Here is a 27,158-nt window from a genome sequence, read left to right on the forward strand (position 1 = left end):
CCAGTTTTCAGGGGCCATGTCCTACAGCTAGCAGTACGCTGGACTCCTTACTGGAATCGCTTCTTGTGCCACATCCTCTCCAATTATGCATTTACTAGTAGTGTTTTATGCTAGATGAATTGATAACAATCTGGAATTTGAACCCTGGTGTCAACTGGCTTTATAAGGGACAATGTGGCTGTGCACTACAGGGTACTCTGCAGAGTTTCACATGAGAATGAAGATGAAGAGCAGAGAAATGGTCAATGAGAAGTCTAAGCTGTCTAGGAAACATCACCTCTTGTCAGGAAAAGGAGGACTTGGGTATGGACTGCTGCTTTCTGAGAGCCCAAACCAGGAGGTTGCATGACAAAGGCGGTCACCACACAATGTCCTAGTGGCAGCTCGTGCAGAGCCTTGATAAGCTGGGCTGGGAGGAAGAGGCATGGGATGGCCTCCTCCACCAGGTCTTCTCTTCACCAAGTGAACAGCACGGTAGAGCCAGGGACACACGAGCCATGCCAGAGGAGGTCGAGGGACAGTGTGGCACGAGCAGCTACAGGACAGGGCAAAGAGATCCGGCTCTCCTAGACAGCAGCATCCAAGGGTCTCCCATTCAATGACGTCTTTGGCTGGAGGCCATTATTCTGCATGCTTGGGTCTGGCTTGGGCTGTGTCATCTGCTGGAAACGCTGCCCGGGAAGAAAGGAAGAGTGCACGTAAGCTGCTGGGTGGGCTTCATGGAGAAAATAGCAGTGAGACATCTGGAGCATGACAGCAGCAGAGGGTTGGGACTGCTTTCCCCAGGCCTCAGAGGTGGCCCTAGTTACAGCAAGAGGTGATGGAGCACACTACTAAAATTACTCCTCCAGCACCATTCAGCAGTTCAATGCAAGTCTGCAAGACGCTTTTACTTTGGTACTGCTCCTAGCACAGCAGCTTCTACTTTTATCTGAAATACAGGGATCACCATTAAAACATGGGCAAACTGTTACCAGGCAATATCAGCAGCAAGTAGGAACAAGAGAGGGTTGTAATGTCACAGACTTCAGAACAGACCCATTTTCCCAGTTTCCATATTTTTTCAGCTGGAGTTTATTATAAAACATTATTAACTAGATGCAGCATGCTGGCAAGGTTACAGTCTTTGTCTCTGACACAGGTCAGACCAGTCCACCTGTACCAACCTTTGCACCAGCACTGATGCCTGATTATGCCACCCTGAAGGGATCAAATAAAACCCATAGAGCTAAGTAAAACAAAGAAAGAACCCAGGAAAATACAGAGGGGCGAGTCATTACTGGAGGCATGCGGACTGAGCATCAGGAGTGATGAAGAAGAATGAATCACTTTTGCCTGTCAGAAAGGGACTGATGCTTTAGGTTGCAAAAGAGAAGGCAGAGGAGGATTGAGCCTGACCTGAATAGACATCACTAAGCCAGGAAGAAGCCCTTTCCAGCAAAGAGAAACAAGCTCCTACTCTCCAATACAGCTGAAGTGGCTGTTGCTGGGTGAAGTCTCTGAAATGTTCACTGAGCTTCTTCTGCCATTCACGGTCTTTTTTTTCCCCCCTCACATTCATGCTCAGTAGGATCAAAATGACTTATAATCTTTCCTGTCTGTCAAAACCACTTTATTCTGCATTGGCATCTAATTTCCCTCCAGCTTCAGCTCTATTACAGACTAATCCAGGATCTGTATATATGAGAGGCCAAAAATTCCCTCTGTGTCTGTCTCTGTCTCTCTGTCGCGCGCGCACACACACACACACACACACACACACACACATGCACACAGGCATACTTTCTTCCTACTGCCATCTGCTGCTCATTTCTGGATCTATGGACCATAAGGAAGAGGTCTGGGCCTTGACCCTCAATCCAGAATCACCAAAGTGGCTTGACATAGTGCTCTGACTTGAATCCTGCAGAAACCTCAATGATGATCCCAACACCAATGGCAAAAAATGGTAAAAACCCCAAACTGACCTAAAACTAGAGACCAAAAGTGCGAAGCAGATATGAGATACCAAACCAGCCCAGTTCCAACAGCAGAGCTGCTCCAAATGGATAGCTGGGAGGAAAGAAAGTCAATCCCACCTGGAACCTGACCCCAGGAGCCTGAGGCTAACCTTAGCTCAGCAAATTCAGCCAAAATATTTCTGAATAAACATCGTTCAAAATAAGGCATCCATGAAGTAAACACATGGGATTCAGATGGAGTCTATGGCTGGTGCAACAAAGCAGCACCCCGGTAGTAGCTTATTATGCCCATAGCTTGCAGATGATGTCATCAGGTCAAGGACTTTGTGCACGGTGTTCTTAAGACTGAACGTCAACATTATAAATAAGATCTTAACAGTAATTACTAGGTATGATATACAGAAACCATGCTTCACTGCTCTATAAAGCCCTGTTCGAATTAAGAAAAAACCCATTTTAAACAAGAACAAAGAGTTGTGGATACTGTGAGTCCTGCAGAAAAGTCTGCCTTGCTTCTTAACCCTCTTGTTCACTGAGCGCCCTCTGCAAAGCACATGACAAATTGCTACTGTTCATGTTTGATTCATTACTAGGTCTTAGCCCTTAGTTATTGTGAGCTTCATGCTCAGTGGATGCTGATCTCTCCGCTGAGAACTGCCAGGTAACCATGCTTGTAGCCAGAGCTGGCTGGGAACTGGGATTTCTCGGGGTCAAGAAATCTCAAGGATTTCTTCCCAGACAACCACTGAGGCACCTCTTGCAAAGCTCCAGCACCCTACATTTCTCCAGGTGAGATATCCATCTCATCCCTCCATGAGGACGGCTCGCTTTCTGTGATGATGACGACACAAAGTTTGACAAGGGATCACAGTGGAAGACACCAACAGCAATCTCACCCAAGGAGAGACTACCTGAAGGTCTATCTGCACGGCCAGATACAGCCAGTCACATACTGCCCTGTGCTGGGACTGATTTGTATTCTTCTGGAGGAGAGGATGCGCACAGCTCCTGCAGCCCCAACCTGAAGTACACTGACGAACAGACTTCGGCGGAGGAGCGCAGTGCAGAGTCTGCTTGACTCCCCTTTGATTTAGTTCAGTGGGAAGTTTACACTAAGCAGAAAGCAGAAGAGGAGTGGTCAAGTCAGGCATACCTGCTGGAGAGTCCCTTTTGAGGTGAAGAAACTGTACAGCATGTATCCTGGGATCAGTACCATGGACGACAGAGCCATGAGCCAACCAATGCCTTGTCCCCATGCAGGATAGACATATTTTCCCAGTGTCAGAGGGGTCATTTCTACCACACTGAAGAAGAACACACCCTGGGAAAAAAACAATCATCACAGGTAAAGATGTGCAAAATCAGGGACCATCTATTCACTCTTTACTCCATTATCCTCCTAGCTCGCAAGAGTCTTACAGCAATCTAGCAGCTCCTTAAACTAGCCTCGGATGTTCTCAGCCCACCAAATGGCAATTTTATACAATTTCTTCCCTGAATTTCCTATGTGGAAACCTGGAATTGGAATACCCCGATTTCCTTCTTCACCAGACTACTTGGACAAGCAGTACCCCTCATACCAAGTCCTAAGCCTGTTAACAGCTTCCTCACCAACTGTCTCAGGAGCCTTGAACTTCATATCGTTGTCCTTCTCACACCATTCCCAGCATAACTCTTACTAGGAGTGTGGAAACCAAGAAAGGTGAAATTGCTCCAGAGTCGGTTATATTGTATTTGCTAATGTCTCTTGCTTTCACAAGCCTAGCAGTGGCTGAGGCTGGACCTGGAGCAGCTGAGTGCCTTCTTCAGCACCAATAATGGCTTTTTAAAGCAGTAAATTATTTGTTTACCTTTTGGCATCTCAGAAAGAAGAATAAATAACTGATAGCATCATCCAGGTTAAAACAGCCATTCTGTAGCCTTTCTTCTGCGTATTTTCCAGCAGGCAGAGTGAAAGAGAATCCTGGTATTACTTTATCCATCTCAGGTCTGCCTAAAATCATCTTGCAGTTGTGGACAGATCTATACTGGACTAAAAACGTTGTGTTTGCCCTACATCCCATCCAAGCTAAGAAGCCCTCTGGGGATCCACTTCTGCAAATAGGATCCCTCTATTCTTACCAAGCAGACAAGAGGTGTGAAGAAGGCCCAGCAGATCTTCCACCACATGCAAGGTTTGTAGCCAATCATTTCTTCGATATTCTTGTAAAATCTGTTCACACCTACAAGAAGAAATAAGCACTGAAAAAGACACCTCTTCTCAGTGCCATTTTCATCACCTCTTGTCATGACACAGAACAGGCCAGCCACAGCAAGAAGATGCCAACACTGTGGCATAGAGAAGTATTCTCTGGAGGGAGGGTGTGGGGGAGTGAACACCAGCAGATTCATGCTAGCAGCTTCCATGTTCCTGTTGTCCACTTGAGAAATTAGAGGAGAGGCTCCTAGGCATCTGCCAGTTTGTACAGAGGTCTCTGTGAACATGTCCTCTGACTGGTGGCCTGCAGAAGTGAGGGGACAGCCTCCTGCTCCTGATTTTCTGAAGTTATCAGCCTAAAATATTTTCAATTGCAAAGCTTTCATTGGCTTCACTGTGGGAGGCTTTTGAAAATCCCACCATACCCAAAGAGACAATGAAGGAACCAGGTCTTTTGTGCTTACCGTAACACCAAGAAATCGAGATGGTCTCAAAGAAGACAAGAAAGAGAAGACACATGCCACTGGCTGAGTAATAGTCAAACAGCTTGAAGACATAAATGCCACCCTGAGGAGACAAACCAGGTTCAAGGAATTTAGTTACTGATCATCATAGACAATATCAGCCAGCTGTTTGGACTGGTACTATCTATGTCTGCCGGCTTTAATATTAATTTTCTTGGACAGTGAAATTAGCATTGCAATGTTTCTACTGCAGTCTTGTTTCCGGCATCAAAACTGGTGTGCTCTTGCAGACGCTAGTCTACAGCCTTAGCTAGCCTGCTCAGGCATCGCCAACAGTGAGGAGAAAAGGAGGCCTTCATTTGGCTTTCTTACTTTTCTCTGTTTTAGATGGAGTCACTTAAATTAGTCTGCTCTGCTCCTCCCAGGAGTTTTGCTGCTTTACGTCCTCATGAACCTACAGAGCTCCACAAATTGTCTGCATGCCAGTCAGCCCTCACCTCCTCACACATGAACCTTGGCTTCAGCCTCATGAGTTCAGGGCCCCAACAGACCTGTCTTCTTTACTTTTTCATAACCCTTTCCAAAAAGCAGTCTCTCAGTTTGGGTTTTGTTGACCTGAGGCCTTATTGCAAAAAACAAGAGAAAATGAGAACAGGACAGATTGACTACAGGATGGTGGTGACAGTTATGGAGGTGTCTTAGGTTGCTTAAGGCATGGTAGTGACGAGTGAGCCCATTTGTCCAGCCTTAAGATGGCTCCTAGGGACAACGTCACTTCACCAAAAGCTTCCAGTACTGCTGTGATATACAAAGGTGAATAGAAAGGTGCCACAAATGGAGGTATAAGCACGGCTAGCTGTACCTGGGTGATATTGGAGAATCCAATGAGGTAAGAGATCAAACAGACTATTGCAATGAAAACCTTCTTCCTGGCTCTCAGGAGATGAGGGTACTCATCCATCAGGGCTGTAATGAACCCTTCCACAGTGCAGAACTGCAAGAAAAGGTATACATCAAGAACATATATCAGCATCCTAGCCTGATTTCCCCACCACCTAAATTTAACTCCTGTGTTGGGAACTTCATTGTTTTAAGTGCACTCTGTAAACAGTAGAAGAGAAGAAGTTAGCTTGAATGATCTGAAAGTGCCTCTCTTCCTCCACTGAATATAGGCGGAAATAAAAGCTGTGGAGATATTAGTGGAGATAAACCTCCACCTTCTGCCTTCCTGTGGGAAGCTTCCTCTTTTTTCCCCCCAAAACTCTGGGCCTCCCCACCTCCCCGCTCCCCCCACTCACACTAGGGACAGCACTGCCAGGCTTTCTGTCACAGCAATGTGTCTGTCCGCTGCTGGGACATGTGCGAGACCTTGCTTGCTCCTTCTTTCCCATATGTGCTCCTCTCAGTGTATTACAATAATGCTCTTCTTGTTCAATGAACTAAACATTTACTAAAGAGTTGCATTACCCAGAGTCCTGTCTCACATGCACGTCAATAGCAACATCATCTCTGTCTGCCAAGTCCTTGATTTTATTTTCCATTTTCAAGCACACTACATTAGGTGCACATAGTACATTAAAAGTCTGTCCTCACAGCATGTGGCCTTTCTAGTGCTAAAACCACATGGCTGGCTTGTGCCAGCACTTACATATTATATATTATACATATATATTATATACACATATACATATATATTATACCAGGCACAGTAAGTTAATGCTGTCTTCCACCATAAAGCATAAAAATGTCCCCATGGATGTTACCCTCAATCAGTTTTCTTGCTAGTTCTGCCCTATGGCCTGAGGATAGTTTGACTTTTTATATGTGAAGTGCATCCTTCCCTCATATTTCTTGTTACATTGCGAGATTCACTTTTATATCTCATTCCCAGAAACCACTGGTAACATACAGTTCTCAGAGAGCACATCATGCCTCCAGCAAATATACTGGGAAGTATATCAGGGCAGCAAGATCCTAGTTTCCCTGGCCACCCTCAGCAAATGTACAAGCCAGTGCACTGAAAATGAAAGACACATTACTCTTGGATGTCAGGGACCTCTCTGTCTCCGGAGAGAGCGCTCCAGAAGAGGACTGTACAGGCACTTTTAGATTCTGCTTGGAATAGGGAGGCAAGAATAAAAAAATACTATCTGTAGAGGTGCAGGCAGAGACAGGCAGACTACAAAGAGCAGCAGAGTGTTTCATACAGGTGCACACAGTTGGCGTCTGGAGCTGACGTTCATGTAGGCATAGAGTGAGTCAAAGAGTGGTGTTTCTGCCCAGCATTTTCTATCCACATGGTGCAGTGTGGAAAGCCAGTATTCCCAAAGAGCCAAAGGTCGATTGCTTGAACTTGAATTTTTAATGAACTAAGCCTTTTAAGTTGGATACAAGTGCTATTAAAGCATCTTCTGGCATCCGGGCACGGGTTAAGTTGCTTTCAAACTCACTGCCAGCAAGCTCTTCACCCCATCCCACCCGGCTCATTGCTAGGGACAGCCAGGCCTGAAAGGTGCAGCTGGCACCACAGTGGTGAAGAGTCAGCATGACAAAAAAAAAAAAAAGAAAGAAAAAAAGAAAAAAAGAAAAAAAGAAAAAAAAGACCTGTCACAACCTATTCTTTTCACGTGGATGTGAGAGACTCTGCAGACAGCCAGGCGCTGCAGGAGTGACAGCTGGGCTGAGCTGGGCGCGATGAACCGCAGGTGTCAGGGCAGAGGATGGGAGAAGTACAGGACATGGTGAGAGAGATGGGCATCTGCAAGGACAGTGTGGGCCAGGTCGCAGCGGCAAGGCAGAGAGGGAGAAGGGTCATGGGCAGAGGGTATGTGTGATGGGTGCCCAGCCAAGAGGAAGTGAGTGAAAAGACACCTCAGATTAAGGAAGGGAGGTGACAGCCCTTTGGTGTAGGAAGAAGGACAGGAAATCAAAGTGAGGGAAACTGCAGAGAGAAAGCTAGAGAGACAGGTGATGGGGAAAGGATGGCTGGAACAGTGATACAAACTGAATTCAAATCTCTTTGCCTACCACTGAAACTAAGGTGGTGTGCAATGAATACAATGAGGAACCAAATGGTGGGACACTGCCCTTCCTAGCCATAAAACAGGCAGTGGCGATTGTACCATTTACCGACAATTGCCTGATGTCAGCTTCAAACTTCAGAGCTGATGCACTACGGGGGTCTGAGGAGGCTCACCTTTCTGACCCTGGGGACCGTGATTTCCTAAGTGCTCTGGGGACCAAATTTCCCAGCCTGCATACCTAAGCTTATACACTCACACAAGATGTGTAGGCACCTAAACAAAAGCAGACTGGTTTTCAGGAGTGAGGAGCACCTGGTCGTTGCGATGTGCCCTTCTTTGCTCTCCTTCACCCTGTGTGTGCACTTGTGCAGTGTATGGATGCACACCCACACATGCATGCACGCACACTTCAGTCCGCTTTCCAAAAACTTCCACTTTTCTCACCAATTGTCCATAGCCACAGTTTTTAGTACATATTCCTTTTTTTCCTCCTGCCTCAGCCCATGATCCTGTTTTTCTCCTAAAGATTATATTTCCATTCTAGTTTCTCTTCCACTCTTTTTTCCCTTTAGGGGATTAATCATTAGATGAGCTGCGTGGGTCAGACAGTTTGGGCTTGGGAGCTTATCTCGATGGTACTTCACCCTGAATGACCAGCAAGAGAAAGTGTCTCTCCCACCATCTTTCAGTGTGGGACTGTGCTGGCCTCCCCAGCCCATGCAGGCCAGAAGGAGCACCCCGGCCAGGACCACAGGGTCAATGGGGAATTTCACCACAGCACACAGACGTGCAGCAGAGATCCCCAAGAGCGGGTCTTGCAGCTCGGCCAGGTGCTGAGTGCTCAGCCAGAAACCCTCACAAATAACCTGTGTGAGGCAGCCTCACACGGGACAGATGGAGGCTTGCAGTCACAAGGCTTGCTGGCTCCCCTGGGGAGAAAAACGCCTGACCTGGAAACTGGTAGGTTAAAGAAAGCATTACCATATTACGCAAGAGGGTCTAGATGCAAGAGAGCTAAACCCTGGCTAGATCTGAGGCAGAGCGAACAGAGACACATGAGTGACAGTTGGGGGCAGGAGGGAGGTGTGTGTCTGTCAATATAAGTCATTTATCCAGTTCAAGGAACTGCATGCACAATAGGTGGCAATTTGTGATGCCTCTCCTGGTAGAAGGAGGTGGATGTAGCAGTGTCAGGTCTGCAAAAGACTCTCTATCAAAGCTAAGGGACATGGATGTACCTACTCTCACCACTGTGCGGTCTCCGCTTTGCCCAGGAACCTCTCCCCACCTGCTGCAACCAGCAGCACCAGGTCGGCTGCTCCCTGCAGCAGCCCACAGTTGTGTGGGTTGGGAGAGAAACCCTGCAGCCCTGCCATGCCGCAGGACTGGGCTGCTGACTCACATGGAAAATAGCTGCTTCCCCCTCCACCCCATAAATACCATAGATGATATTTAGTCAGCACATAGCCAAACCGTCCTTTTGAAAGCTGGGTGCTTCAAAATGCATGTGCAATTTCAGCTGTTACAGCCCGTGCATGTTATTTCTTTTATATGCATAAGCTGCTATGCTCTAAATCATATATTTGATTGAATCAGAGCTCCAGCATGCAGACAGAAAGCCTCTGCACATGTATTTATCTGCACTTTTTTAAAAGCTTGTTTTGCTTTTGATGCTTTATTCTCCCACTGCACTTCCTCCTCCTCCTCCTCCTCCTCCTCCTGCTCCAGGCAATGATAGCACCCCATGGACTGTCTGCCCTCTGAGACTAACTGTCATAGGGGACATGGAGAATTTCAAGTGGTATTTGAGAAGCAAATGCAGCAAATAATAAATTCCACGCAGTGCTTAGAGGGCTTATTGTCATGTCTCAAACTATTTACCAGAGCTGAGTGAATAATCCAGGGAGAGGTTTTTTGTTTTGTTTTGTTTCATTTTCTGTAAATGTAGCTTCTTTCGGAGCATTTAGTCGTTATTTGAAATTATTTGCTAAATAATGTCTGTGGTAATGCAGATGTGAGCTTCATGATCTGTTTATGGGAGTGTTCCATAATTGAAAATCAGGTTTGGTTGATTAGATTTTCTTGGACAGCAGGTGTGACATTTCAGGAATATGTCTGCCTCTGATTATAAATTAGACCTGGGTTTATGAATGCTACATGTAATCTGGGAGAGCATCCATTTTGTACTCAAATTTTGAGCTGTAAGGAAAGACTATTTGGGCTCAGGAGAGGATGTGACAGACCAGTCACATGCTTTTGAGGGAGCCTTTGATTTTGATACACATTCCAATCAAAAGGGAGGCTTACCATAATTGACAGCTTCACTTTTGTGCTGAATTATTGGAAAAATATCATCACGTGTAAAAAGTACACAGACTATTTGCTTTTGGTTTTGAAAAGCTCAGAGGGGGACAAGGGAGGGATCTTTTGCTGCATCCAGCTGTTTTCCACTCTGCTTCTCCTCAAATATCTTGGAAGACTTATCCAATAGCAAAGGAGTCAGGCTGAAAGTATCTGGGGAGCTGTAGCTCTGCTGAAGTCACTCTTGTTATTAAAAACAGTGCTGAAACACTGCAGCAAGCTCCTATTCCTGAACTGTGGGATGGCCTTGATTCAAATGCCACATCACAGCTTTTCTCAGTGCAACCTGTTGGTACTGCACCATAGCGCTATGGTCTAGCTGAAGATCAGTATGTTGTGCAGAGATGTTCCTTCCAGGTCTTGGCAGTAGAGATAATCAAGACTTTCTAGCCTAAACTATGAAAATAAGCCAAAAGAATGACATTTTCTTGACCGTGCCTCACAGGAAATGCAGTTTGGCCAAGGTGTTCCATGACACAGTAAGGAAATCCAAAGTATCCAAACTGAAATTCTCACAAAATGCCAAGAGACCTGTGATTAATACAAGCTATTGTCATGCAGACACAAAACAAAACATTTAATACTGATTTTTCTTATGTCACACATCTATTTTGAAGGGAAAAAAATCATACCTTACAGAAAGAAAAAAGCAGTTACTACTTGAGAGAAATCTTTCTTCTTCTTTTCCCTGCCCAAAAGTATTTGGAGGGATAGTTTCCCATTAGCTCTGCTTAAAGCTTGTGCACTGTCAGTCAGCTCAGCCTCCAGGGTCACCTGGCAAAGGGATGTCCAGCAAGAGCGTGACATACTGTGCCCTTGTAGCAGTGCCGGCAGTTCACTAGGGCCAATAACTGATCTGAATGCAGAAAAGCTTTCCAAAGATCCTGCTATAGGAAAATGTTGATCATCTTATAAGGCTGACTTGTTCTGCTGGTCCACTGGAATCTGATTATTACCCTTATTTTTAATTGGTAACAGACAGTGACTAGAACATTAGGCAGTGATCAGGTCTGTCTTGCAATATCACTTGCAATATATGCCCACATTAGGAAAAGAGAGCAGAGCAGGTGACCACACAGAAGGGTTGGCTTCACTTAGCTGAATCTCACAGTTAAGAGCAAGAAGTGACTCTGCTTAGCTCTGTCTCCAAAACATAGAAAGGAAAGCCACCTACACATCCAAAATATCTCTGTTTCTTACCCGGCTTTGTCCCTGGGTTTTCTCACCTGACTATCCAGACCTAACATCATTAACATAGAGAAGAAGAGAATTGACCAGAGCGGGGACAAGGGCAGCTGTGTGACGACCTGTGGGTAGGCAAGGAAAGCCAGTCCAGGGCCTGCAGTAATGAAAGTAGAGAAAAATATGTGTTTATAAAGCATTTGACGGGAAGTCTGAAATAAGTGCAACACTTAATCAGAGACAGTCAAGAATTGCAGGTATTCAGCATAAGGACTACAAAAACCTGATTCTTCACCCATGACACACCAACTCTGTGGGGCTGCATAGGGGTTGAAACAGGAGGGAGGAATGACTGGAGAAACTCTTTGCTTTTTCTCTTCTTGTAAGCAAGAAAGTCATCAAATTATTGTACCCAAATGGAGCTGGAGCACTTTGCCAGAAAACAAACTGAGAGTCAGAGCTGGTTATAACTTTTCTGACAGCTTTTTTTCCATCACAAAATGCTATTTCTTGAGATGAAAGCTTTCTCTGAGAAGACAACAATTTCAAAATATGCCATTGTATAAAAAAACTCAGTTAGTTCCATCTAGGTTAAAAAATTATTCTGAAATTACAATTTCAAAATTTCCCATGGAAAAGAGACTCCAAGTTTTGATGAAGTCTGCTGAAAACACAGCTAGTGTCTGAAGACCTACTCTCCACAGGACGGTTTTAGAAAGCAAACAGTCTAAAGATTCCTCTTCAGCAAAAACACATGAAACTTCAGCACTATAACAAGGTGAACATTAAAACCAGGCAGAGATTCCCCTAGCAGCAGGAACTGGAGTGCAGTGAGCATCAGCACCAAGCGCCAGAGACCCATCTCTGTGGGAGGGCATGCTCAGCTCCACAGGGGCAGCTCTGTGCAGCTGCTGCGATAAGGCTATACACTTGGGTCCCATTTGGGAAAGGCCTGGAAGCATCCCATCCTCTCTGACAAATTGTTCTTAAAGGCTGCTGTTGCATTTGAAACTGGGTTTCCTATTTTTGGTGCTTTGTGGTAACCTCCTGGGGAAGACCTTCAGTTGTGTGAAGTGGTTCCATTACATCAATGTGAGAAAAAAGCTCTGGCCCTCTGCATGTGCACAATGTATAAGGGTTTCCCAGGAAATGTTAGATCTGATTCTTCTCCATTTTAACACAGGAACAACCCCTAAGTGACAAAGGAGAGAGATACAAGCACAAAGAGTGGGTGTCACAGAGACACGGCTGGGAATAAAGTCTGCATCTGATTTACAGCGCTATTCTGAATGCAACACTTGCAGTACCTGCTTACCTGAAGAGGCCAGCTCTGAGACTGACTTCTTTGTGATGTGAGACATGAAGCCAACAATAGAGAAAATAACAAATCCAGCAAATACACTCGTGGTGGAGTTTATACAGCAGACAATGATAGAGTCTCTGGAATAGAAAAAGAAAGAAAAGAAACCATCTGCAGGACTCTACCAAAGAGCTAAGCGTGGAGTAAACAAAAAATAAGGCCTGAGGAGAGCGGTTTCTATGCTTTGGAGAGAGGTAGGAGTAAAGTGGATGATTTGTTCAACGTGCTGCAAGTCATAGGACCCTCTGAGAGACCAAAGTGCTCCTCATAGGTTGCATGTTGACAGGGTGGGGACAGTCAAGATCAGGCACTACCGACATGCCATGACCCCGCACCAGTGAGCAGTCACTCACAGGACTAGTCCCAGCAATGGCAAATCGGAGCTTCAATGGCCAAGGCAATGGTGCTCACAGCACAAGGCAATTGCCTTTCCTATTCCCACTGGGCAGAGGGTTGGAAGAACTCAACAGACCTGTAGACGTTGTTGTGGAAAGTGTTGTAGCTTCCTAGTGCAATCAGGGAGCCCAGCCCCAGTCCATAAGAGAAGAAGATCTGTGTGGCTGCATCCATCCAGACCTGCGGAGAAGGAGCTAGTTTTGAGTCTATGGCATTGTTCTGCCAGCTCAGTGGATCCAGCCCACCGAGCGCGACTGCCATCTCTCCTTTGAGCAATAGCTTGGCATGAAAGGGAGGGATGAGATACCCTTTCTATACAGTGAAAAAATTTATTTTTATCCTATCTATCAGAGAAAGTGTTGCAGCTGCTGTAGCCAAAAGCTTGGTTGCTTTTCTTTGCTGAATTAGTGAACACTCAGGGCTGGTGCACTCTGGAGACAAATACCAACCTCTGAACAAAGCAGCCCATCACTCCCTTCAGCTTTTGCAAAACTGCCGCCTGGGTTGAGCTGGATGAGGAGTGCCTGCTGCAACGAGGACTCCATGTGGCGCACACATCACCTGCAATGCCTCCATTGAGAGAGTCAATGCTAGCGAAGGGTCTGGATCCAGCCCACTGTGCTCCAGGTTTTACCGTCCAATGCACGGAGGCTGTCTGGACCCAATGGTACTGTGTTGCTAGGGTTTCTTGACCCAGTCTAATAGGAAATGCTTAGGCCAGCAGTTTGAAGTCTCACAGGAACTGCCTTGAATCCTGTAACTGTTACTGCTAACAGGCCTGGGCACACTTGAACAGATTTTCTTTGTTTTCCCGTGTTTCAGAATATCCATTTCCAGGGTAAGGTTGAACTCAGAGAGGATGGCACAGGAAGAGAGGAAAGTAAGGGGGACTGTGGCTTTCTTTTGCCTTTAGGATGGCGATGAGCTGTGTTTGCATAGCACAGACATCAGCGCAGCACACAAAGCTGCCTGGAGACACAGTGCATCCTGCTGCTCTGCTGGGGTCAGCAGGCTGTCTGCCTCTCTCTGCATGGGAAGAAGGAGCCAGCAAGGCTGGCAAGGGTGTTTTTAACATAGGGCACTGGGCTAGAGAACATGACAGTTGCCTCTCTTACCTGCAGCGTCACAGAAAAGACTGCTAGAGAGCAAGACCTGTGCTCCACAGAGGAGTGGGAGGAGAAGGATGTCTGCCTCTTTCCCAAGTGGTAAATGCAGCAAGAATGATACATTATCCAGCTCCAAACATACACACCCAAATCTCCCAAAGACCTGTCATGAGGCTGGTTCCAAAAATGGACAGAGGTGGAGAAAGCACCATGCACCAGGTGTCCTGCACCACATCCTTCAGCACCCAGTTCATGTCAGAAAGGCCTTGCTGAATGTCTGAATTTGTGTGTAGGTTCACCTTCTCACAGCTGCCCTCTCAGTAGTGGTGCTTGCCTTGGAACAAGCCCCACATGCTGCTCTTACCCCCTTCCATTAGTCTTTCATTAGTGTGTCTTTGATTTTTCAACACGAAGTTTCCTGTGCAAACAACCACGCAGGACTGCTTGAAAAGCTGGTCCCAGGGTACCTTGAGGTCTTAGAGCCTAGAAGGCACATGAAAAGATTGCAAACTCTTCGTTTCTTAATTGCATAATATTTAAAAAAAACTACTCTTCCAGTTTAGAGAGCCCTATTTCCAGCTTTAGCACTGACACAGCTGGCAATATGGTTAGGGTGAGTTTCCTACAGGAGAGATCACTGGGACCTCACAGGATGTTGAGGCTGTTCAGTTGTCCTTGCTCACATGTGACTGGTGACCTCCAGAGCTGCGGGAGCACAGCTGGTGGAAGAGGCAGAGACTGTTGCCTGAGAAACTTCTTCTTTACAAGTCTCCTTGCTTCTCTTTGGTCACCTCTGTGCTTCAACTGATCAAGCAACATTACTGGCCATCGCTTGTCATTTAAACTCTTCTAAAGATTGCTGCTGTGTGTATAGTTGAGCTTGCACTACTTCTGAGCTACCCGCACCAGCGCTATCACATCGTCCTTTCTCTGGGACTGCCAGATCTAGGCCAAATAGCCAGCCTTAAAATAATCTGCGCAATGAGGCCATCCCAACCCAGAGGGGAGGTTTCTTTGTTGGCATAATTTCTCATCACTCCATGGATAATATTTCTTGATTACAATAGAGCTACACGAATTTCTACCCACTGAGGGCCTGCCCTTCAATTTGGTCTCAAACTGTGAAGGTTGTGACTACTCAAATGGGGAACTATTTCATTTTATTTTTAATATTCTCTTCTTAAAATATTGAAGGAAAGTGCCAAGGGAACATTAATGCAGAGATAACAGGGATGTAAAAGCTCTCCTTATTAGGCTACAAACCTCAGACTCAGAGAGTTTTTTGAAGTCTGGTGTGAGGTAAAAGAGGATTCCCTCCTTGGCTCCTGGTAGGGTGACTCCACGGAAGAAAAGAATAAATAACATGAAGTAAGGGTAGGTGGCTGAGAAATACACTACCTGTGAAAGACACGGGGAAAGAAGTCGTTAGTTGCTCGGTGCCTAGCATGCTGGGACACAGCTGTGACTGCATTTTCCTGACTTAATGGTTGCTTCCATTTTGTCCTGATGTGAGGTGGGGAAATGGGCTCCAAGCACACTGCTGGTTTCTGACGAGCCTGGCAATCAGGGAAGCGGATTAACTGCACAGCCCTCTCATTGAAGGCTCACAAGTTAGGCAAGAGAGTGCTGACATCTTCCTTGCATTTTCTGTCTTCTGTTCCTATGCAAGTAACATTTCTGACTGTTTGAGGTTTCTCTCTGCCAGTGACACTAAAGGACTCGCTAATTACAAAAATAGCAGGCTAAATTCTGTATGAGTTGCCCGAAGGCAAGGGAACTGCACAGGGATAAATTTAGTCTACAAAAGTAATCCCTTCAAGTCATCACATCCTTATTTTGCAATGCAAAAGCTGGTCTTTCCCTAGTCAAATGCATAAAGCAACATTAGTTGTCCTGGTTCCAGCACTTTCTTTCCAACACAATTTCAGGGAATCACAAGTATTACCATCCCACAGCAGTGAATTCTTGTTAGTCAGTGCTTGTTTGACTTCAGCTGTTGTAATGGCAATCACCAGGCCTGTGCTGCAGTCGTGTAGAAAAAAGGTAGCATTCAAGTACCACTAGGCAAGTTAACAATTTAAATGATCTACCCATGAAGCACTTCTTTCTGATCTTTCCTCTAGATTATTCCTTTCACAATGCTGTCACACTACTCAAAGCTGTGCTCTAAATAAAACAACTCAGAATCACTGTATCACTAAACTAAGTAATTACTTTTCCATTGTGCTAGTCTGAAATGCCACATAGTGCATAACAATATGCCTCTCATCTGAAGATCTCCCACCAGTACCTAAAGGGCAATAGAAAGATTTTCAAAAGAGATGGTAAGTTTGGGTTTTCAGCTGGGAGCATTTTAAGAGAACCTGATTTTTGAAAGGGGAAGCTCAAAATAGGCCTCACCATCTTGAGGTAGATATGATAAGTAGTTTCTCAAAATCTCTTCCTAAGTCATTCAAAAAGATAGGGCATTCAGCCCATGACTTTACAGTGAAGAGTTATTTTCTATGCATAAATGAAAATTACTGCAAACATGGTAGCAGTTTTTAAACTGTGAAAGGTAAATGTCAAGAATGTATTAGCATCCACTGCAATTCTGCTTTGCAACACCATAACCTTAGTTATAGGCACTCAAGCAAAATTGAGTCTGGAGTACATTTCAACAGCCACGATCTGCGCGCAGCAGTAAAAGCAATACTGAAATACCCGACTGTTGCGAAATACCTTTCCAGTCCACTCCACGCCTTTCCAGATGGAGAAATAGACCAGAACCCAGGCCAAAGCCAGGGTGCCAGCGAGCGGCCAGCGGACATTGCCTGGTTCCCCCAGGCCTCCAGAGAGCTGATGCATGTTCCTCCTACAAAGGGGAGAGGTTTTGTCACCAGAAAGTCTGAGCCTAGGGGCAGAGTCACCAGAGTTCCTGTGGGTGGCTGGAAGGGCAAAGGGTGAGGTGGGCATGGACATGCACAGGAGCCCACAAAGGCCTTGAGGAACCTAAGACTCAGCACGAGGGGCTAAAGGAAGATGAAGTCATGGAGAGGTGGCTATCCCCTCTGCCTGCCCAGCATACTACTACACAACACACCCCATAGTGGGAGGGCCCCAGGCCCCAACTGGGTGCCTGCTGGAATGGGCTGATGGACCTTTCCAATGCCATCCTGAGGACTTTTTAAGGTGGTGCTTGGACGGGTATAGAAATGCCCTGGCAAGGAGGGAGAGGGCCCTGGCAAGGGGGAAAAACCTGACGTTGCATGCGAACGTACTCCCAGAACTCGGTGACGGCGCTGGTGAGGTTGGCGGTGTCACGCAGGGAGTAGTTGGAGAAGCAGCGCTCAGTGTTCCAGGCGTTCCCACAGTTCTGCCATGGCAGGTCCTGCTGGGAGCAGCAGGGCATCAAGCCACTAGGAAAAGCTCTGCCCCACCACAATTCCATCCTTCGCACTCCGTTACTCATTAGCCATGTTTTTTTCCTCCTTTCAGACCACCCTGCAGCATCTCACAGGCAGAGGATATTCTGCAGGGAGTGGGGAGGAAATGCCCGGACACCCACAGGAGAGTGGGGAGAGGGATCCAGGGATACTTGGGGGAGAGGCTGTTTGACAGGGAGGGCCGGTGGGTGAAATAAAAGACAAAATGTGAGGTTCCCAGGGAGGGGAGCAGAGAAGTAGGAAGAGCTCTGGCGCCATGAAGACATGGCAGGAAGCCCCTGGAGAAGTGCAAGACATGCCATGAGCAAGAAAGGACAGCTACAAGGTGACAGCACAGCAGCACAGGAAAGGTGGTGTGAAGACCGTACAGGACCTAAGGAAAGCAGGGAAATGGCACAGCTTTCTGGGAAATTTCAGGGAACATCTGAGCAGGAGCGTGGGAGATCTGCCAAGTCTGAAGCTGCAAACGCAGAAGGTATAACAGAGTTACTAGTGAAGGAAGAGGATGGGAAGCAACTGGTTTTCCACTGTGGACCCAGCCTTACCCTGCCGCAGGAATGTGTGATTTTATGCCCAGCTCTTTCAGGAGCCTCTTGCACAGCTGTGAACAAGTTTCACATGAGCCAACTTACGGAGTATTGTAAAAATTACGTATGGTAATTTTTAGTGTAAAATCTCTGATTTCACATGATTTTACAATGTGAATTGTAAAATATAATTTGTAAAATTTTACAAAGTTTACAACAAGAAGTGATTTTTTTTTCCCTGTTAAACTGAAATCCAAATTTTTGCAAAGAGTGTAAAGGACAAGGAACGTGGATGGCCCATCCTGAGGGCCCAGCAGCCAAAAGCATTCAACAGTTGTTCAAAATAATAATAATAAATAGTGACACAGCTTATCCAGGAAATAATATCAAGACATGATTAGGGCAATACCATAACCTTAGTATAATGATAGCAATTGCTCAGATAGAAAACCATTTCCAAATACTTGTTGGTAATTAATAGCTGCTATGATTCTTCTCATTCTTAGATCTCACATGTTCATTACATGGGGGATATTGTGTTTATAATCACTACAAGTCTTGGCTCGTTTCACTTAGTAAGTGGTTGGAATTTACTGCACGGAGAATAATAACTGATTTGTTTCTTGTCTATCATTTATACCAAACTTCAGTCTTTAAAAAGCCACAAGGCATTGAGAATTGGGGGCGAAGTGCTTATCTATATGGATAAATTATTGTGACATAAAGTCAGGCTAAATGTAAAGTGTAGTAGATATTTCATGCTCTCTCCTCTCCTGATTATAAGCAGTGCAAAGGGATCCCCAGGGTATGCTTACATGGTGGGTAGCGGTGTGATGGCAGCATACCGCTACAGATTTAATCCAGCCAGCTCTGGCACTGTGAGCAGTGAATCCACAGAACCATGGGCTGTACCAGCACCCAAGGTGCCTAGCCCACTCCAGGTAGTGCCGTGGCTAAGGCCACCAGCGACAGCAGCTCAGAGACACCCGCACAAGCAGCAACCTCATTGCCCGAGTGCAGTGCAGACATATCCACAGCATGCAGATTAAGGCTATTCTGGATGATTTCCCTTTGCAGATAAAACTTAAGGCTCCAGTTCAACAGAGCCTGCAAAAGCATGTCTGCATCCATTCCTATTCCTCTAAGAACACAGACTCCTTTAGAAATATTATCTGTGTTTTAAGTGTTTTGTGGCATCAGTGCCTCTAAGGGCAGCCTGCATCCCCCATCTAAATCAGTTCACTGCAGCAGATACATTCTAAGGAGCAAGCTGGCCTGGCAGGACAGGGACAACTCAGTGGCCACTCAGGCTATTTCCATCCACCTAGTGATTTCCCCGTGAACTTGCTAAATGCACTGAAGCGAATGTAACAGCTCGTCACAGCAGCCCTTCGACAAAAAGATTTGCATGTCAGAGACAGCAGCTCCGATGGGAGGGGTGAGCGCTTCGTCGTTTTGTTGCTGCTCCATTTCCTCTGAATTTCAGAGAACTGAAACTGCAGAACAAAAACTGAGTTCCCTATTCAGGTTCAAAATCCTGCTAACCCAAATTTAGGGGAGACAGTGGATGAACATCTACCTTCCACTTTGATTTGCATGTGGGCTTCTTTCGGGAGCAATCCATGGAGCCATCTGGAGCCATCCATAGAGACACCGTTACTGTCCCCCATCAGGTCTGTGACACCTGAATGTTTATATGGCTTTGAATGAATTCCCAAAGCCTCATCCTAAGATGCACCCAGCACTGGGATGGCTTCCTTTGGCGTGGACTTTTGTGTATTTGGGAACCCCCTGCAGATGTACCTAACCCTCCACTACTGACAATTTTACCTTGCACCTAAGAGCCTACAGTGTATATTGCTGATACAAGCAGAGCTGGGACAGAATATTTTGGCAAAAGAGTTCATAGATACTTGAAATATTTTGAACAAACAAAAAGTGAAACTGGGCTATAAAATGTCCATAACAGCACTTCAGGGTTATATCAAAATTAAAAAAAAAAAAATCCCATTAAAACCATGGCGTTGGTGTCTGTAAGGCTGCAGGTTGCTTAGAGAGTTAAGGGAGCTGTTCTCAGTCACTGTTCTGACATAAGTCATTCAGCTAACAAGAAATTATTGTGGGGTATGATTCTAATCTTGCATGGTAAAAAACCTGCTAAGGGAAAGGAACCTACTATAAACACCAAAGCACATGATAAGGGACAGAAATAAGGGGCACTTGCAAACAGATGTTTAAATACTTTTGGAATCATCTCCCCAGCAGAAAAAATTGCACTGGATTTCATTTACCTAGAGCAGTGTAAATGAGGGCTAATTAAGGCCAGAAGTAAGTTCCTGGGTAATAAGAACATGTGACAAGACCAGCTTTGTAATGTGCAACTCTTAGATTCACGTAACTCTAGAAATACGATAGAGATACAAGATGCGTTTAAAAGTTTTATGTGAAGGGGGGAATAGTTCTCAGAGAAGGGAAAGACCATCCTCTCCAAAAATGAACATCTGTTCCAGCCAATGCTGAACAGTTGGCTCCAGAGCTGAGGAACCTCTAAGGGGAGGACCCAGCATAGTGCTGACCAAGACTCTCTGTACAAACTGCACACGATTATTGTGCATTTCATGGTAAAAACACATTTCCCTAGAAAACAGGGAGCAGGGACCAGTTACAGCCAGTGCCACACCATAGAAATGTCTGAGACTCACCGCAGTGAAAGAGTTGAAGAGATAGTAGAGTGCCCAGGCAATGATAACAATGTAATAGATGTTCAGCCAGAAAGAGAGAACCACAGCGGCCAGCCCCACACCTGCAAAAGGAGGCAGAGAGCAGCATCAGCCCAGTTCTTCCCAGACACCATTCTCTTACAACGGGCTTCATGGCAGGGATAGAAAAAGTGACAACCGAGCTCTTAGATGCAGTGTGTTGCACAGCAATGCTGCACCCTCAAGTTCGCTGGCTAGCAAGGGAGGTTTGTTCCACCACATTTCTCACCCGCCCATCTCCATGGGGTATACAATGCTATTTTTCAGTATCCTGCAGACTTTATGAGCAGAGCACCATGAAAACAGGGTCCATTCACTTCCCTGGCAGAAACGCTCTTTCCTAAACACAAAGCTAGTGTGTACTAGCACCACTAGTTTCTAGACTGCTGTTACTCTGGACACAGCAACAGGTTCACATCTTGGCCTGTACAGCTTTCCCATTCAGTTTAAGTAAGGCCACGTGGAGGGGCTTGGGACAGGTCTTCTGCAATTAGAGCCCCTTCATCAAGTCCCTGCTGCTCATGAGGTGTTCTGTCACCGTGCAAGACTGCTTGGATAGAGAACAATTATGTTAGTGCTTCCGGGCAGAAGGGTGAAGGACAGCCTCATAAACATCAGAGAACATCAGATGCAACTTCGCCACTGACCTACCACCCCACTCCAGTCCCCAGGGACTTACTTCCTAAACCCTTTAAGGTTTTTTTTGTCTGAAGTTAGTTACGTGCCATCAGCTTCACAGACTTACAGTACAGTACCTTTAAACATTGGTGCTAATTTCCAGACTCCCAGTCCACCCACAGAGGTATACTGGCCAAGAGCAGTTTCTAGCAGGAAGAGGGGAATCCCAGCAAACACCAGCGTCAGGAAATAGGGAATGAGGAAGGCCCCTGAAAAAAGGTGCATTGTTATCAGAGAGCTCTAGGATACATCCCTTTCCATTTTACCAACAAGTAAATGCATCCAGCTTAGATTTCTTATCTCCCTGGTGTCCATTGGATGATGACTTGCTTGGACACTGGAGTTAGTATGTTTAGTCAGTCTCCCACTAAGATCCCCACTGCCCTCCCCTCATATATGTCTCACAGTGATATGAAGACATATCATATGTAATCACTAGCTGTGTGAAGCCAGGCTCAGTTAGATATTTTGGCAAAGCTAAGTCCGTTCTGAGAACAAAGCCAAAATTGACATTGATTCTCTTACCCACAGCAGCACCCATTTCTTTACCTTCAGGAGAAAGGATGTAGGAGTTCGTGGCATTAGACACTACTTTCTTCGTTCACAGCCGTTTCAGTGTTTTAAGGAAGCTATGGCTAAGACTATGTATGCTCACATAACAACCCGTTATTTATCCCCACCACCCCTCCCTTCTCCCAGGTTTTATGGTTAGAAATCCCGAGGAAAGCATTATTCCTCTGTATGGACACTACAGAAACCATCTCATTGCTAGAAGTGAGGTAGTGCAGCCATCTAGTACAGACGTTACTTGCACTCCATCACTATATGAGCAAATATGATAGGTGAGCCTGGCCATGTGACTTGAAGGCCATACATGCTGATGTCATCCTGACTTCTAGGGCTTGGGACAGAGCTCATTTTCCAGATTTCTAGGGCATGTCCTGGAGCATGCTATCATCCCTGAGGAGGACAAGCTGTAGCAGAAGATCCTGGTGGGGCAGAGAGCGGGAACTTTCAATTTGCTCACAAGCAGATGGCAGTGTCTGGGATGGCACTGATCTCTGCGTCACCTGGTGAGGGTGGGCTGCCAGTTTGAGTCATCTTGTTCAGGTATTAATGGGAAAGCAAATATCAAGCCAGTAAGCAAAGTGACCCAGCAGAGCCGCAGCTCGGCTCGTGGCCCAGTAGGGCTGGGCTTCCTCAGCTGATCTCTGCAGCAAGAACGCGGCGTCGTGCAGCCGGGGCTGCCAGCTTGGGGGCACCCAGCTCAGTACGCCTGCTTGCCAAATGGGCAGCTGAGCCTGGCTGAGAGGCTGGCACCTGCCGGTGGCACAGGAGTCCTCGGCAGGCACTGTGCAGCAAGAGCTGGCAGCAGGCAGCAGGGAGAAAACATGCTCTAGGCCAGCAGCTTGATGACCATGAGCCTGAATTGCAAGCTGGCATAAAAAGACAGGCTCTCAGCTTCAACAGCAGCCTTGCACGGAGGAGCAAGCAGCTTCAAGTGACACTGCAGGAAAAGCGCTGCCCACTCCATGTCCGTCACAGTGCTCTCGCCAGCAACAGCAGCGTGCAAGGCAGAGATGAGGTCCAGTCCCTCAGCAAATGTTGGAGGGAGCCAGAGTCAGCTCCAGACCTCCAGGCTACTGATACTGTTTCGTTACCATTTTGCCTCATTGTAGAGTTTGGAGACTGAGCTAATCAGCCATCACAGTGCTTAGCTCGTTTCTGTGCAAGCAGCTGATGAAGTTTGGCCACTGCCCTGACAATCCTATATTTTTTTGTCTACGGCAGGCTAGGAAAGTTTGTAGGTGAAAGGTTTTATTGGACTATTGAGGAAAAAAAAACCAAAAACTTTCGGACTCAGGTCATTCATCCTGGCTTGACAAAGATCCTATAGAATAGGGGAAAAGCTGCAAACCATACCACAGCCTTGAACTGTTGCAAATGGCAAGTGGCTCTAGTGGGCCAGGTCCCCGAGTGGGCGCCAATAACATGCTCAGATGCTGAACAGCCAGAGTTGAAATTAGCCTGGGAATTTGTACATAAAATTAGTACACCAGATCTGTTTCAGTTCCTGGCCCTGTCACAAATGATATTGTTTTTGACCTTGGCTCAGTCCAAACCTCTGTGCAAATGTCATGTGTCAAACAGATAATAGCACTTGTCCTGTCTTGTCTGCTCAGAGCACGGGCTCCTGGAAGCAGGGAAAGATTATACAGCTCCTAGCACTTGCTGTGCCGCCTCAGGTCAATCTGGAGTCTCCAGCTCCTAACGCCATGCAGCAAGGAATCGTAATTAATCCTTGCAACAGCAAACAGCCCACGAATTAGAAGTTGAGCATTACAGGCAGTTACGTGTCTTTGGTCAGAGCCTCAAAGTGTAATTGCGAAGTGCATGCTGCTTATTTAAAGAAATGTTCCTCTCTCAAGTTGTTCAATTTCCGGATCTCACAGGCAATTTTTAGCACCTACTGAACCAATTTAGAGCCCTGTAAAATCCTGTTGCCATCAAAAGGCTTGCACAAGGTTAGAAATCAGTGTAGAGGCTGGAGCGTTAGTCATAGCCAGGCCCATTCGGCTCTGTGTAGAGCCGGCACAGAGCCCAGGCGTCACTTCTGGCTAAAGCCTGCTCTGAGCAGTGGATAGGCCTCGTGCGGGGCCGCTGTACCCAGGGCGAACATCCGCTAATTACGTGCCCAACTACAATGCAGAGCAAATCAGCCACGAGCTGATACAATGTGACAGCGGTAAGCGAAACGACAATATTTCCATTCAGTTCAATTTGCCTGTGCGTAATGGAAGCAGCCCACGCTGCCGCGCTCTGAGCCGCACGCGTGCAGGGCGCTATAATTAGCATCCCACCCACAGTCTGCTCCGCTCCCGGGGTGCCTCCGTCGGGGCAGCGCGAGGGCTGCGACCACCAAATTGCGAATCAGACACCGTCCGGTCCTTCCTTGCCACTTTGGATTGGCTCACAGTGACACTTTCATGCGTCAGTGCTCCTGCCCGTCTCAGACATCAGCAGCCTCCACTGACGGCTTGGCGTTGCCGGCTGCAGAAATAGCCAGAGGAGTGAGTGATGCAGATCGCTGCGCAACGGAGGGCGTTTGAGCGCAGCCAGGCACAAATCCCCTTGCTTCATCTGTCCAGTGTTTTCACCAACAGCCCGCTGATCCCTCTACGCGCCTGCAGCTGCCAGGTCAGAGATCAGCCTGTGTTGCGTGGCTAATGCTAATAATAGTGCTCTGCACGGCTACAGCACATCCATCTTAGGGTCTCAGCTAGCTTTGCAAATAGGATTTATTTTAGCTTCAAAACAGCCTTCATCTAATTATAGGTTTCATCATCCCCACCTCTGTGTGAAGAGATTGAGCCGTGAACAGAGCTGATACGGTTTGCTTGAGATCACACAGCAGTCACAGAGCAAAGTCTGTGCTAAAAACCAAGCTTCTTGCGCACCTGTGTTGTGGCTTAGCTGTGGGGCTAGTTTTGTATGAGAAGTGCCACAGTGAGGGGCCACAACACGCCTCAGTGGAAGTGGCAAACCAGTGCCTGCCCCGGCAATGGGCAGCCTGGGTCCCCTGCAAGGCTCTGGCTGATTCCCCCAAACCTTGCCTGGCTCAGCCGCATGCTCACACCTCTGTACGCAGCGACCCACCAGAATAGAAACTGTCTTGTCAAAATGGAGAAGCTGTTAGCCTACGTACTGTCCTGCCTCCAGCTGGGACTAGCTCTGCGTGCTTCAGAGAAAGGGGCAAGATCCCCTTAAATGCCATGGATTTACATGGACAGATGGTTGTGTAGCAGCTAGACCTGTCTCCTCCTTTCCGAGGGGGCAGGAGAAGAGTGAACCTACACAACCTGCAACATGGACTGGAGACAGTGGGCTGTGCATAAGGAAAAGTCTTGAGAGCAAGAGATGAAGGGGATCTGAAGGGGAACTGAAAGAGAGAAAAGGTGTCAAGTAGATGAGTGAACAGAGACCCTACAAGCAGCATGAATGAATGTGACACTGGAGACAGGGATTCTGAGCAACCTCTTAGCAAGAGATAAGAGGAAAGCAAAGAGCAACACAAGAAGATTAACAGACACTACTAAATTTATATATGTAGCCATAAAGGTGAGGAAGAGGAGTCTGGACTCAGTGTGGGAAGTTTGAGAAATAGTTCAAGGAGGTGAGCAGCATTTCATGCAGAGAGAAGGTCATGTTAGCAACAGAGGCAAAACCAGTGAGAGAGGTGGGCGTGGAGAAGAGAGGGCTCTCTGCTCTACTGACATCAAAGCAGGCACATGTTCCCCTTCACAAAAGCACCTCCCTGCTGAGGATGAAGAAATAGTCTACTTTACAGAGAGTAGCTGAGACACAAGGGTGTATGTTTTGACCCCTTCTAAGTCAGGCAGACAGTCTGTAGCTGAGCAGGGAACCGATCTCCCAAATCTCTTGATTTCTAGCCCAGCACTGTTCCCATCTGCCTGCCTAGCCCTGCAAGGGATTAGCAAGGTGTTAGCTGAGGACTGGCAAGGAAGAGATGTAGCGGGGCAAAAAAGGGTCAGAAATGCTGCTACTAGTGATCCACAGAGAAAGGCACCACTACCAAATGCATCATATAGTTACTAAAATCCTTCACCAAGTGCCTTCTCCTCTCATGACCTCAGTTTTCCAGTCTTTTCAAAATAGATGGTTACTGGGACCCTTCTCACAGCACTGTGGTAACACAAAGCTCATTTCCATCCAGAGGACTCCTTGGAAGTCCTCCTACGGTGAAACTACTGTTGCCCAGAAGCACAAAACATTGCTACTATTTCTTCCTACCCTCATCTGGGAACCACCTCACACTAACTGTGTATCTAATAAGAGAGTATGGATACATGGGGAGCAGAGACCAACCTTTATTACAACAGTGGAGAAAGTTAGCTACAGCTCTGCACAAAGACTGTTAATGCAGATGATGACCCTCATATATGTGTGTGTGTGTGCTCATGATGTATGTATTTCTACATGGCCCTGCTATGGTCCATGTGAAGCTTCTAATCAGACATCCTCAGAAATACAAATCAAACTCAAAGCAAAAATGGTTACCCTTTGAAAACACCCTAGACTGAAGAGAAACCCACTGTTAGTAGATATGACCTATTTTCCTTGGGAACTTACCAGCATCCAGCTGGGTGCATGTGTACATGTGTATACCCTCCTTGTAAAACATGAGGTCCACAGACATTCTTTGTTGTAGCCCTGCATGTTTGGATGGCAGAAGCTTTGCAAAACTCAAACTTCTTTTTATATTTCTTTGTTCTGTTTCTTTCCAACCAGCACTTGCCAGTTAAGCCACAGACTATGGGAGCTAGTGTCCACATAACTCAACTCACATTACGAGAGACTTCTCAGCTGGGAAACCAGCTACTTAGACTCACAGCAAACCAAAGCCCATTCAAGTGACAAGGGCTGCTCAGGGAAGAGCGAGCACAAGCATTGCACTCTCACCTCCTCCGTTCTTGCCACAGAGATACGGGAAGCGCCAGACATTGCCCAGCCCAATGGCATAGCCTACGCAGGACAGCAAGAAGTCAAATTTCCCCTTCCAGGAACCTCTGTCTGGGATCTCCTTCTTCTTCTTGGTTTTCATGGCCTCTGGGGCGATGGGCTCCGACTCCTCTAGGGCTGCTTGCTTCAGCTCGGAGGGAGAATTCAGCTCCACAGATGCATTGTCCATCTTGCCCAT

At 46.6% G+C, this 27,158-nt stretch overlaps 1 protein-coding gene across 1 annotated transcript; it reads right to left on the reverse strand.

Annotated features, from left to right (window-relative positions):
• Positions 1 to 566: 566 nt before the first annotated feature.
• LOC112993370 (sodium- and chloride-dependent GABA transporter 1-like) lies at positions 567 to 27,158 on the reverse strand. Its single transcript, XM_026116971.2, has 14 exons — positions 26,921 to 27,158; positions 21,517 to 21,648; positions 20,705 to 20,805; positions 17,311 to 17,420; positions 16,772 to 16,904; positions 15,314 to 15,448; positions 13,021 to 13,124; positions 12,504 to 12,628; positions 11,233 to 11,345; positions 5,485 to 5,616; positions 4,623 to 4,725; positions 4,083 to 4,183; positions 3,115 to 3,282; positions 567 to 671 (listed from the first exon to the last, which is right to left on the reverse strand). Exons 1-14 carry the CDS (start codon positions 27,156 to 27,158, stop codon positions 567 to 569), a joined length of 1,800 nt encoding a protein of 599 aa, XP_025972756.2.

This window comes from Dromaius novaehollandiae, chromosome 1 (assembly GCF_036370855.1).
Source record: "Dromaius novaehollandiae isolate bDroNov1 chromosome 1, bDroNov1.hap1, whole genome shotgun sequence".
NCBI lineage: Eukaryota > Metazoa > Chordata > Aves > Casuariiformes > Dromaiidae > Dromaius > Dromaius novaehollandiae.

Bases quoted from the DNA above. Each gene is read 5' to 3' on its own strand.
- LOC112993370 (XM_026116971.2), bottom strand. From the start codon at position 27,158: ATGGGCAAGATGGACAATGCATCTGTGGAGCTGAATTCTCCCTCCGAG. The intron at 17,421-20,704 runs GTGAGTCTCAGA...TGCTCCCAGCAG, and splicing joins TCTTCAACTCTTTCACTGCG to GACCTGCCATGGCAGAACTG. The intron at 3,283-4,082 runs GTAAGAATAGAG...TTTTTTTCCCAG, and splicing joins TCACACCTCTTGTCTGCTTG to GGTGTGTTCTTCTTCAGTGT.